This window comes from Battus philenor, unplaced genomic scaffold (genome assembly GCF_028537555.1).
Source record: "Battus philenor isolate CCGP_79_NKW_IND1 unplaced genomic scaffold, ilBatPhil1.0.hap1 SCAF_14, whole genome shotgun sequence".
NCBI classification, from domain to species: Eukaryota; Metazoa; Arthropoda; class Insecta; order Lepidoptera; family Papilionidae; genus Battus; species Battus philenor.
The window spans coordinates 5,959,660-5,973,409 of NW_027181676.1; the positions used below are offsets into that span (position 1 = coordinate 5,959,660).

General features: G+C 32.4%; 1 protein-coding gene across 1 annotated transcript; it reads right to left on the bottom strand.

The window, feature by feature from the left end:
* Positions 1-1,495: 1,495 nt before the first annotated feature.
* On the bottom strand, positions 1,496-6,575 carry LOC137918441 (toll-like receptor 6). Its single transcript, XM_068761245.1, has one exon. The coding sequence runs from the start codon at positions 6,410-6,412 to the stop codon at positions 2,378-2,380; it is 4,035 nt and encodes a 1,344-aa protein (XP_068617346.1). The 5' UTR covers positions 6,413-6,575; the 3' UTR covers positions 1,496-2,377.
* Between the last annotated feature and the right edge of the window lie 7,175 nt (positions 6,576-13,750).

Consider the following 13,750-nt stretch of genomic DNA (forward strand, 5'->3'; position numbering starts at 1 on the left):
GTATGCCTGTAGAAAATTCTTGTACAGACACCGAAGCACCTTCTAAAACTTGTGCATCTCTGTATCTTTGTGAAGCGAGAAGCTGGCGATGCATTCCTTTATCATTGTGGTTTCCGCAACGTCTACATTTACATAGTTTTTTTTAGTCTTGTTTTTCTTAGCAAGTGAAAATAGCTTCGTAACATTGTTTTCTTTTAACTGCATCACAATAGAACTAGTATTTATTTAACAACATTTTTACTTTAGATCTTGATCTAAATTAGTAGGATAAAGTCAAATAGGAATTGGTTAGGAGACTTTACTTAAGATAGCTGTGCTTACATTTGAACATTTAAATATATTTATATAATAGTCATCATCGTTGTAATTCATCCGCATGGCGTCCTCTGCTGAACATAGATTTTCAATAAGATCCGTTGGAAAATCCCAGCGTCTTCCAATGACCTTAATAAGGTCGTTTGTCCTGTAACCCTAAGACCCTAACGGCTATTTATTTCGCTGCCATCTCAACTTACCAATCTCCAGAGCTATGTCGTTCACTATAATTCATCTTCAGATCCTTATATTCCTGATTCGATCTCGTGGAGAAATCCCGAGTATAGCTCCCTCCATAGCTTCTTGAGCGACTTTGTCCTGCCAATGATGTCCGAAGCTAGAAGACCACGTTTCATTGACGTGGATACTGGTGACACATTTGGCATAAGTTTTTTTTTTTTCATTTTATATAAGAAAATTCGAACATTTGGTTGTAAAGATGCCCTAATTATTTAATATAAAAAATCACAAGGAAAATCTTTTTAATTCAACTAATTAATATTAGAAATAGCATTGGAAAACTGATTATATATGACCCTTACTTGATCGAAGGCGCGTTACTTTGCTGACTAGTAGTACCTCGCTTATTAGTACCAGCTGCGGCTCCTTATAAAGTTAAACTGAAAGAAATTTTCATGTGCTCCCATGATAACTGGAAGTCATTGCTCAAAATAAATATACCTCCTCAAAGAGCTTTCTGATGAATAAACCTCTGAAAATGTTATTTTATAAAATACTTTGGTAGAATTCCAGTTGTTTGCTATTATTTCCAATTTCGCAAACTAATTAATCCATAAGATTTTTGTTTATAACTAATTGTGAGACTTGTTATTACGATAAATAGAGAAAATAATTTTTAAAGTGATTACATTGTATGAAAAAGTTTATATTTCTTCTTATTCCGATTAAAATGTCTAGCAAAAAATAATTTACTTTTAATTTATCACAGTCATTACATTATCCACTTATGTGTCGGCTCGTGTAATTAAAAGCTTATTTTCTAAGCAATGGACATTTTTAATTAAACACTGGAAACCTTACAATGAATGTTTTTCTTTGAAAATTATAATTTCCTCAAAAATTAATTTTTGTCGTCATTAAAAATTACTTAAACTTAATTGAAATGGTTCAAAAAGACGTCGGAAATAAAAAGCGTAATGAGTATAAAAAACGTCAGTATAATTTATTACGGCTTCAAGATATCTTTGTACATTTTTATACAAAACAATAATTTTCATTAAGACTAATAATTACAATCCAAAAATTACATTTATTTTCAAATTTATAATTATTACATCTAATATCACGATTTAGCTTAATTATGTTATTAAATAGGTACTCAAGCGACACATCGATGCCAATTATAATCGATAACATTGCAAACTTTTTTCGTATATACACATTTACCATACGTTTTAAAAGCACATTAATAAATGCAATAATTATATGTATCCATATATCTATAACATAAGTAAATAAAAAATGTGATAACAAAACATTTCGTAATTAAAAATATAAATGCTCAAAGTAGACTATTACAAAAGCGAAATAGTTATAAATAAAAGTAAGTACCGTCGAATGAAATAAGTGCGTAATCTCTTAACACGAAAATGAAATTAAACGGATATTTCTCCGTTTTTTACAATTAGTGCCCTTATTTAATTCTCTTGAAAATGAGATTTTTATAAGTTTATGAACTATTTGGTGTTGTTTTACAGTGAATGCGCAGACGAAAAAAACGTCCACACTAATAAACTATGTAAATACAATCAATGGTAATATTAATATTAAATAGGTGTTTACGTAGTCAGACTCAACAATTTTCTGGTGATCTTTGTACAAAATATTGTATTAGTAAAATTTAACACTGTGTACTTACAATTTATACTTCGTAGGTCTTATTACGTATGTAAAAATTGACAAAATTCATATTTTGTTATCAGCTGATATTTACAATGTGAATGGCCACTTAGTGGCCTTTAATATGCAAACTGTGCCTTAAGTTTATATAAAAAACACAACGAAACAGAGAAAGGCCTGTAACATGACTTTTATTTTTTTCTCAAACGAAATACGTGCGACCCTTAGCCGAACAAGAGCCGGTCATGGAACGTGGTACGGTTGGAGAAATATCTTCCACTCTAGAATATACGTGACCACTACTAGGTGATAGCCTCAGGTCATAATTAAAACGTGAACAAGTTCTGTTGTCGATGGACATGTAACTATTGTTAGAATTGTTCCCTTCGCCGTACGTGTTATTATCAGAGGAAGGGGAGCTTTCATTTTGCGACGATTCACCGTCGTTCCTTTTACTGTATTGCAATGAGTTTGTAAAATTTGACTTTGAGCAAGCGTCATTTGAGACTGGCATTGTTGTATACCTTAATGTCGGTGTGTGACGTAGAGATTTCTTAAAAACGCTCTTTTCGGAGCTTTTGACAGTTATAATCGTGTCCGTGGAATTGAGCAAAGCTATGAATCTATCCCAAAACCGTTGGTCATTCCATGATATATTCTTGAACTTATCTAATAAAAATCCGAGCTCATCGTTTATTTGGTTATTATCTACAATCTTAATGAATATGACCTTATTTAAATCGCTGCGGTTTAGTGATTTTAAATAGCTATAAAACATGTTTTTGAAATGAATGTCGCATAGGTCGTTGCATATAAAATTTGTTGTTAAAACTACTAACAAACGTTTTGTTAATTTTGGAGACTTGGAGAAGCTATCCAAGGTTAATATATTTAAAGAGGACTCGTTAATTGAAAACTTTTTGGCTGTCATTTTTCTGAATTCTATCTCTGACATTATGTTATGATAAATAAACTGGGTATCTTTGGTATTACATATCACGTAGAAGTCGTACATATGATTCGGATTTCCTTCTAACATATCTACGTTAGGACAAGACTGTTCTTTGAACAAAGGCACGCCGTACTTTGTGTACAACCAGTCACTGACATCGTATCTGAAAGCGTAGAAAATTGCACCAATCAAACAGATCAGGACAACAATTATTATTACGCCACAAACAATCGCAAAATAATTATCAGGTAGAAATAACGATTTCGACACGATTTCATTTTTAGAAACTGTTAGGTCGTTCATTGATCCCAAGTACTCTTTGCAATGACTCAAAACGGAAGCTATAGTTATTTTCGTAGGTTTACCTTCATTATCTGTACATAACATTTTCTCTGGATCTCCGGGATCTCGTCGAAGCCATGAATCCAATTCAGCAATGCTTTTACAATCGCACGAATATTGATTACCTTCTATGGAAACATGTGCCAAGCTTTTGGAAGACGAAGCTAATAATTTCCATGGAAAAAAATTAACCAGCTTGTTATCGTCGATCCTAAGTACTGAGAGAGATTTCAATGTAGAAAAAGTGTTATTAGCCACGTGTACAATCGCATTGTGGTCTAAATATAATTCGTTTAAATTATTTAAGTGTAAAAACTCGTCACCTTTTAATTCTACTAATTTGTTATTTTCCAAATGTAAAACTCTCAAGGCGTCGACTCCTTTGAATGTTTGGTTGTTAACTTCTTTAAGTTTCGTGTTATTTAAATAGAGAACCTGTAATTTCTTTTTCCCTATGAAAACATGATTTCCCAAATTAGTTATATGATTTCCGTCTAAATATATTTCAGTGGCGTCCATAGGAATACGTTCAGGTACTTCTGTATAGCCCGCATTAGAACAATCTACTACGTTCGCGTTCCATGTAATGTCATGATAACACTTACAATTATTTGGACAAATCATTTCACAATCGCAAGCAACAAAATCACAACAATGACAAAGGGCAAAACAATGGCTTTCGTATGGACAAAGAAAATCAGAAGGTGACATGTCTATAATCATCTTTTTCTGTTTTGTACGCGAGTGTACCAGTGAACAATACGCTTTGTCTAGATCTAATACACGTGGATACTGTCGACTGTGGCTCAAATAATTAATGCGTTGAATCCATTCCATTGAACAATCACAAACAAATGGGTTCCCGCTTATAAAGAACTCGGGCAAATCACTGTCTTCGTCAATCTGATCTAACCTGAAAGCATTCATGTCAACCTGTACAAGTTTGTTGTTATTTAAAGCAACTGTTGATAGTCTGCGTAGTTTAGAAAACGTAGCGACTTGAATATGTTGAATGTAATTATCGTTTAAATATAATTTTTCAACAGTTTTAGGTATCGAAGTTACCGTAAGTTGACTGATGTTGTTGTGACTTAAGTCTAATAATTTTAAATTGCCATTAGAAAATAGATCGTCATTGATAAAATTTTCAATGTAATTCATATGCAAGTCTAACCATTCTAAGCTATTGGGAAAACTTTTAAAATCAAATGATACTATTTTGTTCGCAGACATGTTAAGCCAAACCAAACTGTTTAGTGTTGAAAATATGCCTTCAAACGAGGTGATTTCATTTCCATCCATACGCAATAATTTTAGATTAATATTTTTACGAAAACACCCGGAAGATATGTGTTTTATTTTATTTGAGGCCAAATTAAGTACTTGTAATTGTGACAAATGCTCGAATGTATCTTCATTTAAGTTAGTAATTTTGTTATCTACTAACCGCAAACCGAATAGTTCAGACAAGCCGCGAAAATTATCTCGGCTTAGGTGGCTTATGTTGTTGTTTCCGATGTCTAGTGACCTTAGTGACCGTAATTTGCGTACAGACGAAGGAATCGATGACATTAAATTGTCGTTCAAGCCCAAATCCTCTATAGTGGTCATGTTGTCGAACGCATTCTCATCGATGTGCTTTATTTTATTGTTGTCAATAAACAATTCATGCAATACGTGTAAATCAGTAAACAGGTGTGTGTGTATATGAAATAGTTTATTATGCGACAAGGTAAGCGAATGCAAATTTCTTAATTCTTCAAACGAATGCTCTTCGATTGTTACAATGTCATTATGTTCTAAATTTAATTTTTGCAAACTATACAAATCTTGAAACATGTAACGATCTATTTTCGACAGCCTATTATAGGATAGATTTAAAATTACCATACGTAATAATCCTACAAACGATCCCTTATTAATCCATTGACTAGTTAGGTCGTTATGTGAAAGGTCTAAAGTCTGTAGTTGGTCTAATCCTTCGAAAAGACCGGGTGGCAAAACGTTTATTGTGTTGTTACTTAAAATAATTTCCTGTAACGTTTTAGTGTCTGAAAATAGATCGGGGGGAATTGTGTTTATAAAATTACTGGATAAATTTAAAACGCGTAAACTGAGTAATCCGTCAAGAGCACTCACTTCGAGGCTCGAGATAGCATTATTTTGGAGAAATAATCTTGACAAAGATCGTAACTTTGATAGGCTGTTGTCAGTAATAACAATCAAGTCATTATAAGATAAATCAAGTGTTTCTAAGACTAAGTTACAACTTCTTATACTTAAATTTTGCTCTCTCAGTGAATCAGAAAAACCAACTGTCTTGATATTCTGCAAATGATTTCTACTCAGATTCAAAGTTTTTAAACTATACAACCAGCAGAAAGTTTCTGTTTTAGTACTCCAGATGTTGTTATCACTTAAATCGAGCTCTATTAGTTCATTCAAACCTGAAAACGCGTGCTCATGCAGCTCCATTGTCATAGCAGACCATTCACTATTGCGTGTTGTGACGTGCAAACGCTTCAGATCTTTAAAGTTCTCAAAAGCGCGCGATGGTATCTGTCGTATCTTGCATTTATCGATGACAAGGTCTCGTAGTTTACTCAAATTATTACTTTTTCCGGAACTTTTATCAGCGTGTGCCGCGAGTGTACTTTCGAAAAACAATATTTCACTGCATTGAACGTGCAACGAAATTAAATCGTCGAAATGCGTTCGAGTTATATTCTGCAGGAGATGTTCCAAGCTGCTTATAGTGCGGATCTTGCAAAAGAGTACTGCATTCTCCGGCGCTTCCGCCTCGAGGCTGCGGTAGGCGCACTCGTGCGGCATCTCTGCCGCGGTGCTCCTTTTGACAGCATGACAATAGAATAACACATACACAATAATACGATTGAAATTTCGGCGCTCGAGTCTTTTCACGAGAGTTTCTTTTATTGGCATTTTACGGTCTTTAGCAGGCTACGGTAAGACATCGAGGTCGACTGTGCCATTTATAATGAGGCGGTGAAGTTGATCGCGTCATAAATATTCACGCGGTGGTAACGACATCGCGATTCGCGTGGCATAGTTAGGGCGCGTTCCAAGCAAACGTCGAACTCGGATGGCGGTTGCCCACCGACTGAACGGCGCTCCGTGACTCCGCCCCACGACGCCCGCCGACGCCCCGCCGCCGCCACCCGCCCGGCGTCTAAGGAAACTTCATCTCATAGGTATTATCAAGGGTGCATAAGCCGTTGAATTATTCTCGGGCGGGTGTATCGAGCGTTAATTATAAACAAAGGTCCCCATAACTGCTACATTTTACAAATATTTATATATGTATATATTTTAGTTTACGTTCACGACTAGTTGCAGCACTTAAATATACGTAAATATACTTAAACATACTTTAATATAATATATTAAATTGACATTTATAAAAACAAATATGCAACCTGTTCGATGTAAATACGATGTACATCAAAGTTAAGGAATATGTAGATTTATCAAATCAACTTTTTAAACGAAATTATTTTGGAAAATTTATGTCATTGTCTAGATGTTTTCTCCACTATAGCTAGTATAAACTAAAAACTGTTAATCATTATTTTTTTTTACTGTACACCTGCTTGCGCTACTGCACAAGTGTAAATAGATCAATGCGCAGAGGACGCTTAGCCTAAGACCACTTTTAAGGCAGCGATGCTCGAGGGCTCCCTAGGGAACTTCGATTCGGAGAGCTACATTCTGCTATTTCGCCGGATTGGGTAACCATTCACCCGGTAGTAAGTTTTTATTCATTATCCTCATAAAAGAACATAGAAGTGAATTTTATGAAAAAAATTCACTGTGAAAATATTTCTCTATAACTTTGAAAGGAAAAAATATCGTCCGCTGAGTGTAAAACTGTATTCTCGGGTATTTTTTTAAGACTAATACGTCGACATCAGGAGCACCTGTTGTGTTGCACAACTTTACAAAACTTTACTCGGGACCCCGCGAAAACGAGATAAAAGCCTCGCGTAATAGTTTCCCACGACACCATATGCTTCCAAAGTTAACGTATTCACTTATATTAAGGGCTACAGAAACGTTTAAAAATTTTTGTCATACTAGTTTTTTAAAACTTTAGTGATGTGGACAAAAATTACAAAAAAAAATACAATAAACTAAAGACTATTTTTTTTATTTATTACATTGATCCCGAAAGAATCAATTTTCAATTGTATTATTTTTCAGGAACTTAATAAACTAATATAAACCTTATATACGAGTGATTGAAAATAGATATAAAAACCTTTAAAGAACTATTAAGCGTTTGCTGACAAATGAGCTAAACATTGACCATTTATATATTTCCAATCACCCTGTATTAGCGATCACTCTGAAATAGGCTATATCAATACTTTTTTATTGGAAAGAAATAAACAAACATTAGATGTTAATACAATTTTTAAACCCCTTTTTTACTATATTACTTTTATGCTATTTATTATTTTTGAACTCATTAATTTTTGTATAGGGTGTACTATACATTAATGAACAGTTTTATATTACAATTAATTGGGAGAAGAAATGTTAACATAACACATGTGCCCAACAGATCTTAGAAAATACTCACAATACATCCGGAAAATGGCCTTTATTTATCTAAGTATAACTAACAGCAGAATATATTAAGACTTATAATCGTTTAACGTTGATGCCGCTTTTAGGTCCCATGCCTTCTCATGGAAATAAATAAGTAACATTGTCTATGTACTTTAGAGAAGTTTGTATCTGCTTAAAATGTATCGTATGCAGTCAATCGTAATTTTACCTACTTAACATACGGTCGAACCAGCTAGTTGTTTTACTTATCATAATATCTCGCCGGGTCCATAAAACAAGTTGAAAATGTATATACTTTTTAGAACCGGATCCCAATCTTATTGTTTCAACGGCAACCATTACTGATTCTATAAATAATTCAATAGAGTAAAAAAATATACAGCGTTCTTCAAAAGCGAGCGCATAATTACAAAGTGAGGATCGGATGGTACGGGAGTAGTCACCTGAGAGTCGCTTGCCCATGGGAATGGACCGCCTTATAATTGGCCAGTCCACGTAATTGAGATATGTTGCGCCCAAACAACTATAAGGCAATTTGTACCTCGTCATATTCCAATCGTTGGACCACCCACTGACGTGTTAATGTTTCTTTGACGATAAAATTATTTATTACAGATTCGTATCAGTGTATAACACTATAATAATAAAGTTTAGCAACAAAATTTTAATTAAATCACCTTTCACTAAGTATTAATTACAGAATAATGATTACAATTTTCGCGTACGCTTTCATCATCATCATCATTTTGGCAGTAGGGTACTGCGGGATATGGGACATCCCCATAGATTTACAAAAGGACCAGTTAGAAGCGGCCTGCATTCAGCCTCATCCGAGAAATTCGACAAGAACGTCTGTCCACTTTCCGAGTGGACGTTCTACGCTGTGCTTGCTGATCTGTTGTCTTCACTACCGAACTCCCAGCGGCTATCTGTTCTTCGATCCCTAAAATAACAATATTTACTAAAAAAAAAACGATTACGAAAAAAATTAGCTAATGTATAGTTGTCTAAGACAAAATGTATCCTTATTTCTATCATCAAGAAGAACTTAACAATCGAGACCTAATTTCAAATATTAACTTAAGTCTTGATAGTTAAGTTCTTATTTAAAATAAACTGATTAAATCCTAACCTATTATGATAGTTATATAAATTTCACAACACAAAATAAAAGCATAGCCGAATAGATGATTAATTTTCCTGCAAGTTGATTTTAACATAATTGTATCCACCGCTAGAGACCATTGCTTGGCGATTACCGAGTGGGCTTGTACCGCCCCTAGCAATAATCGCCTTGTTAACTATAATAAGGTGAAAGACGTGGTTTATCGATTAAATGTAATATATTCAAAACGTGTCAAGGTTATATAAAATTATTGATTATTAGATAAATGTTTTGATGAGCAAGAACTCAATTTTATTTCCGTCATCTTTTCCCTTTGATTAAACCTTGCAACTTAAACTTAATGTAATATATCTATACATTTTAACGGTATCAAATTCCTTATTAATTAAAGTCAAACATATATTAATATTTAATTACTATACATCTGCTTAATACTTCCTACAAAGGTTCGGTTAGGCAGATCCTTATGTCTTCGTAAACTGACGCATTAAATTAATAAATATATGTATTTTACAGTAACATGATTTTTACAATAATATCCAATATAGCAAACTATAAATAAATAGTTTTTTCTAGAAATTTATGGAATGTACATATTGAAAACTACTCACTGTACTGTAACGAACTATGTAAAATCTGTATGATGTATATTCTCAACCAAAACACACTAAAATACTTAGTCTTAAAAATTCGACTTCGAATACATACCTAATGTAATTATAAACTTTCGTGTCGAATCGCAACTCGTTCGCGACTGAATGTGCCCTCTTCTCATTTTTCACTTACAAAATAATGAACGATACACTAGATTCTTTTACAATACTTTGTAGTACATTGATCTTTCTTCTTTATATAATATTTTAGTGTTTGATTAAAGTTTTTTTTTTTATATTTTAAAAAGTGTGTGTGTGTTATGGGGTATTGCAAATAAATGTTTTGTATTTTTTTTTTAAATTATTATTTTTGGTCGATATCATTTTTAGGCCATAGGGTCACATCACTATACATAAGAGGCTAAAAGGCATGCATATTAAATTTGATTCGCGTGCTGAAACAGTTTATTTTTTGTTAACACCGGGAAGTAGGGCGGCTCTGGCGCTTGTCGTTATTAACCGTCGCTAACCTAAACTTTTGATGCTACGGTTTGTTATGTCACTAACTTCAGGTAAGAAAATTGAGGATAAGCTTTCGCTGCGTCTTCTTTATTTTTTATCTTCTTCTTTCAATGACTATACAATTTATAGACAAACATTATCACTGGTTTTTTCATTTCTCTTTTCATTTTGTTGTTTACTGTGATACTTAAATATAATACATTCATAAATTTATATCAATTTAATAACAATAGCATGTTAAATAATAACACTGTTCAAGCGACAAATGAATCAGTATAATTTGTGCAAATATTTAAAATTTATTAATATATAAATACTTTATGTAATCAGGCATGTCCATATTTAGCCGACGTTAATGTATCACGAAGTCAAACCACTTCTTAAAGAATATGCATTTTTAAATAGATCTCAGAACTTTTGTACTTCAGAAATGCATGAGGTATTGTCTCTTTCAAATTATTTTATAAATTTTTTTCTCTAAAAATTCCTTTTTTATCATATAATTATTACCATACTTATTTAATTTACGAGGGTTATGTAAGAAGATTATATATTAATAATTTACAAAAAGTAAAACAATATATACCGTACGTAAAAAAATTATGAAAGAAGAATAAACATTGCAATATAATTGTATCGTTCCCAGCGACCTTTGGCTTATTAGTTCAGGGCCCCTATGTAGCCCCTGTGTAGTCAAAACTGAAATAATTGTTTATTCAGTTTTCTCAAGTGTTCTCATTAGTCTAAGATAGTATCATTAGTCATTTATAACAATACGAAAAATACTAGCAGTAAGCGAAACATTGTTGGAACTTAGGTTTAATTTGCGTGTATTTGTACATTTGTAAAATTTTCATATCTTTGAACACATACGTTCAGAACAGATGGTTGCTGAATTGTGAACGTTCTGTAGTAAAGACCACGGTCCGGCAAGCGCAGAGAATGACGTCTACACGTAAGTTGAACAGGCGACCATAAGGTTTAGGTCATCGGAAGACGCCGGATGCAGGCCGTTTTCAACCGGCTCTCTTAGAAATGTATGGCGGAAGTACATATCCAACTGTGAATGTCCAATAATAGTACATACTATCTAATTAAATTATATTTTAAAACCTTAGATCCTTTATCAATGTAACTCAAGTGTTTAATTAGTTTTCAGATTCATTCCGCAGAAGCATATTTAGTGTGAATTATGTAACATCACTACTGCTTGCTAAAGAAGTGAATCCTTTAGGAGATCAACATATCACAGAACCGTAAACAATAATATAGGTAATAAGATACTTAAAAATGTTTTGTAATTATAAATAATTACTTCTAAAAAGAGTAGTGATAGCCCAGCCGCAAAGATCGAAGATTTGCGATCGTATATCGCGAGTTTTATTCTCGGGATACAGTCTCATATATAGTTTACAATTTGTAATTACATAGTATTGCGACTGCTCTCAAACATCCATATAGCATATCCCCCTATATACCCTTTAGGGGAGGCCTATGCCTTGCACATTTTAATAAAATGCTAAAAGTTGTGCCAAGGTATAACTTTTCGTGATTTGCTAAAATACTTATTTATACTAATTAGTCAAAATTTAAAGCGGAAACATATTTTATTCCCGACTAACTTTGTTTTGATTATAAACTTTTGGTTGTCCTTATTGATTTATAATTTATAAAACCTGAAAATAATTAAAACTGATATTATATGTTATATATATGTTTTAATTTTTTTAGAATATCCAGGAATCCCAGATAAATCTAATATGGCGGCACACCATTCGCTAAATTAGACGTTAACAGTGCGGTGGAGCACGCAGTTTCTATTTAAGAACTGACAGTTGTGATTTTCTGATGTTAACCAAGCGCTTCTCGTATATCACGGCAGGCGGTATATATTTCGCTAAATCATCTCACTTCGTCGTCCCATAATACGTGAGATGCATTGCTTCCTATTCAATTATTTTAATTAATTGACATTTCCGTTTGGTTTGTTCTTTAATTTTATTTTGTCATTTAAATGCTATTAGAAATTATAGTTTAAATTTCAGTTAAAGAGACTACTGAAAACTATAATACAATTTATATACATTTTATTTTAGTTTAAAGAAGTATTTATCGGCTTATTAATTATTAGAACCGAAAATAAAAAAAATATATACTCGCAATAAATCCCATGACGGAGTAATCTATTCTTGGTAGGTAATAAGGTTTGAAAATGAATTATTACAACTATTGTATATTAGCGAGAGAGATATTAATTGGTAATCTGTAGCTACGTATTATAAGTTGAACGATGTCGTTATATGTAGTTCAATTTAAACGTAATTAACGTATCAATGATTGTTGATCCGTAGTAGATAATAATATGAATATGTGAAAATTTCTCAATTTCAGAACAGCAAAAGTTTCTTCTTCGTAACCAAAGAACATGATTCCAGTAGATATGATAGAAACTATAGAAAGAAGTTTACATATCTACAATACAACTTTGCCAAGTGTACCTAATATTTTGCAAGCATGTTTGAATGACAATCACGTAATGACAGTAATCTGCCTTCTGAGCTGTAAGTGGAAATTTATATGTTATTATTTATTCAAACCTGCCTATCTACAAGGTGATTAGCTATAGGTGTAAAAGATTTAAAGGGATGAATGTATAGCTCATTTGTCATCTTTTTATGTCTATTTTTTTTAATCAAAGTTCTGCAAAATAAATTTATTTTTCCTATTGGAATACATTAGGCTTTCTTTTTTCTGATAGTAAAATTTTGCAAGCACAGACAGTTTAAAATAATTCATTTTAATATGTTTTAATTAGAATTTTAAAAGCGCCTTTTTTACAATATTAGCATTTCGTTTTTTATTGTTTCTGTTCTTTAAATACAGTGTACTATACTTTACTTTACCGCAAATAAGCTATGCATGCACACCTTTAAAACATATATCCAATCACTCTGTATACATAGTAAGATATAGTTTATTTTGTAAAAAATTACAACTTTTTTTACATTAACAAATTATGGATATTTTGTGTTAGATGACTTTATTTCTTTTTATAATTAGATAACCTTAAGGGGTGTTATTAAATACGATCATTAATCTGTTCGTTACCAGGTGATATTTATTGCTTATTCTTGCTTTATGAAATAACATGTTACTTTAAATTACATTATATCGTAATATCATTATTTTTTGTGTACTTTGTTAACTTGAGTGATAGTAATAAGACTCGTTAGTCCAGAGAGGCAACAATACGGCTGTTTTTCCTGTGTTCTACTTTCAAGTATATTCAGGTCAGCCGTGTAAAACGACTGTGCCTTTTAATAAATGACTAATTAAATAATGCGATTGATCAATTATTTAATATAAGCGATATTTTTTTTATTTAAATAAAAATAAATACTTTACTCGAATGAAACGATATTTATCTGAAATCTTCTAATAACATTA

Bases quoted from the DNA above. Each gene is read 5' to 3' on its own strand.
- LOC137918441 (XM_068761245.1), bottom strand. From the start codon at position 6,412: ATGCCAATAAAAGAAACTCTCGTGAAAAGACTCGAGCGCCGAAATTTC.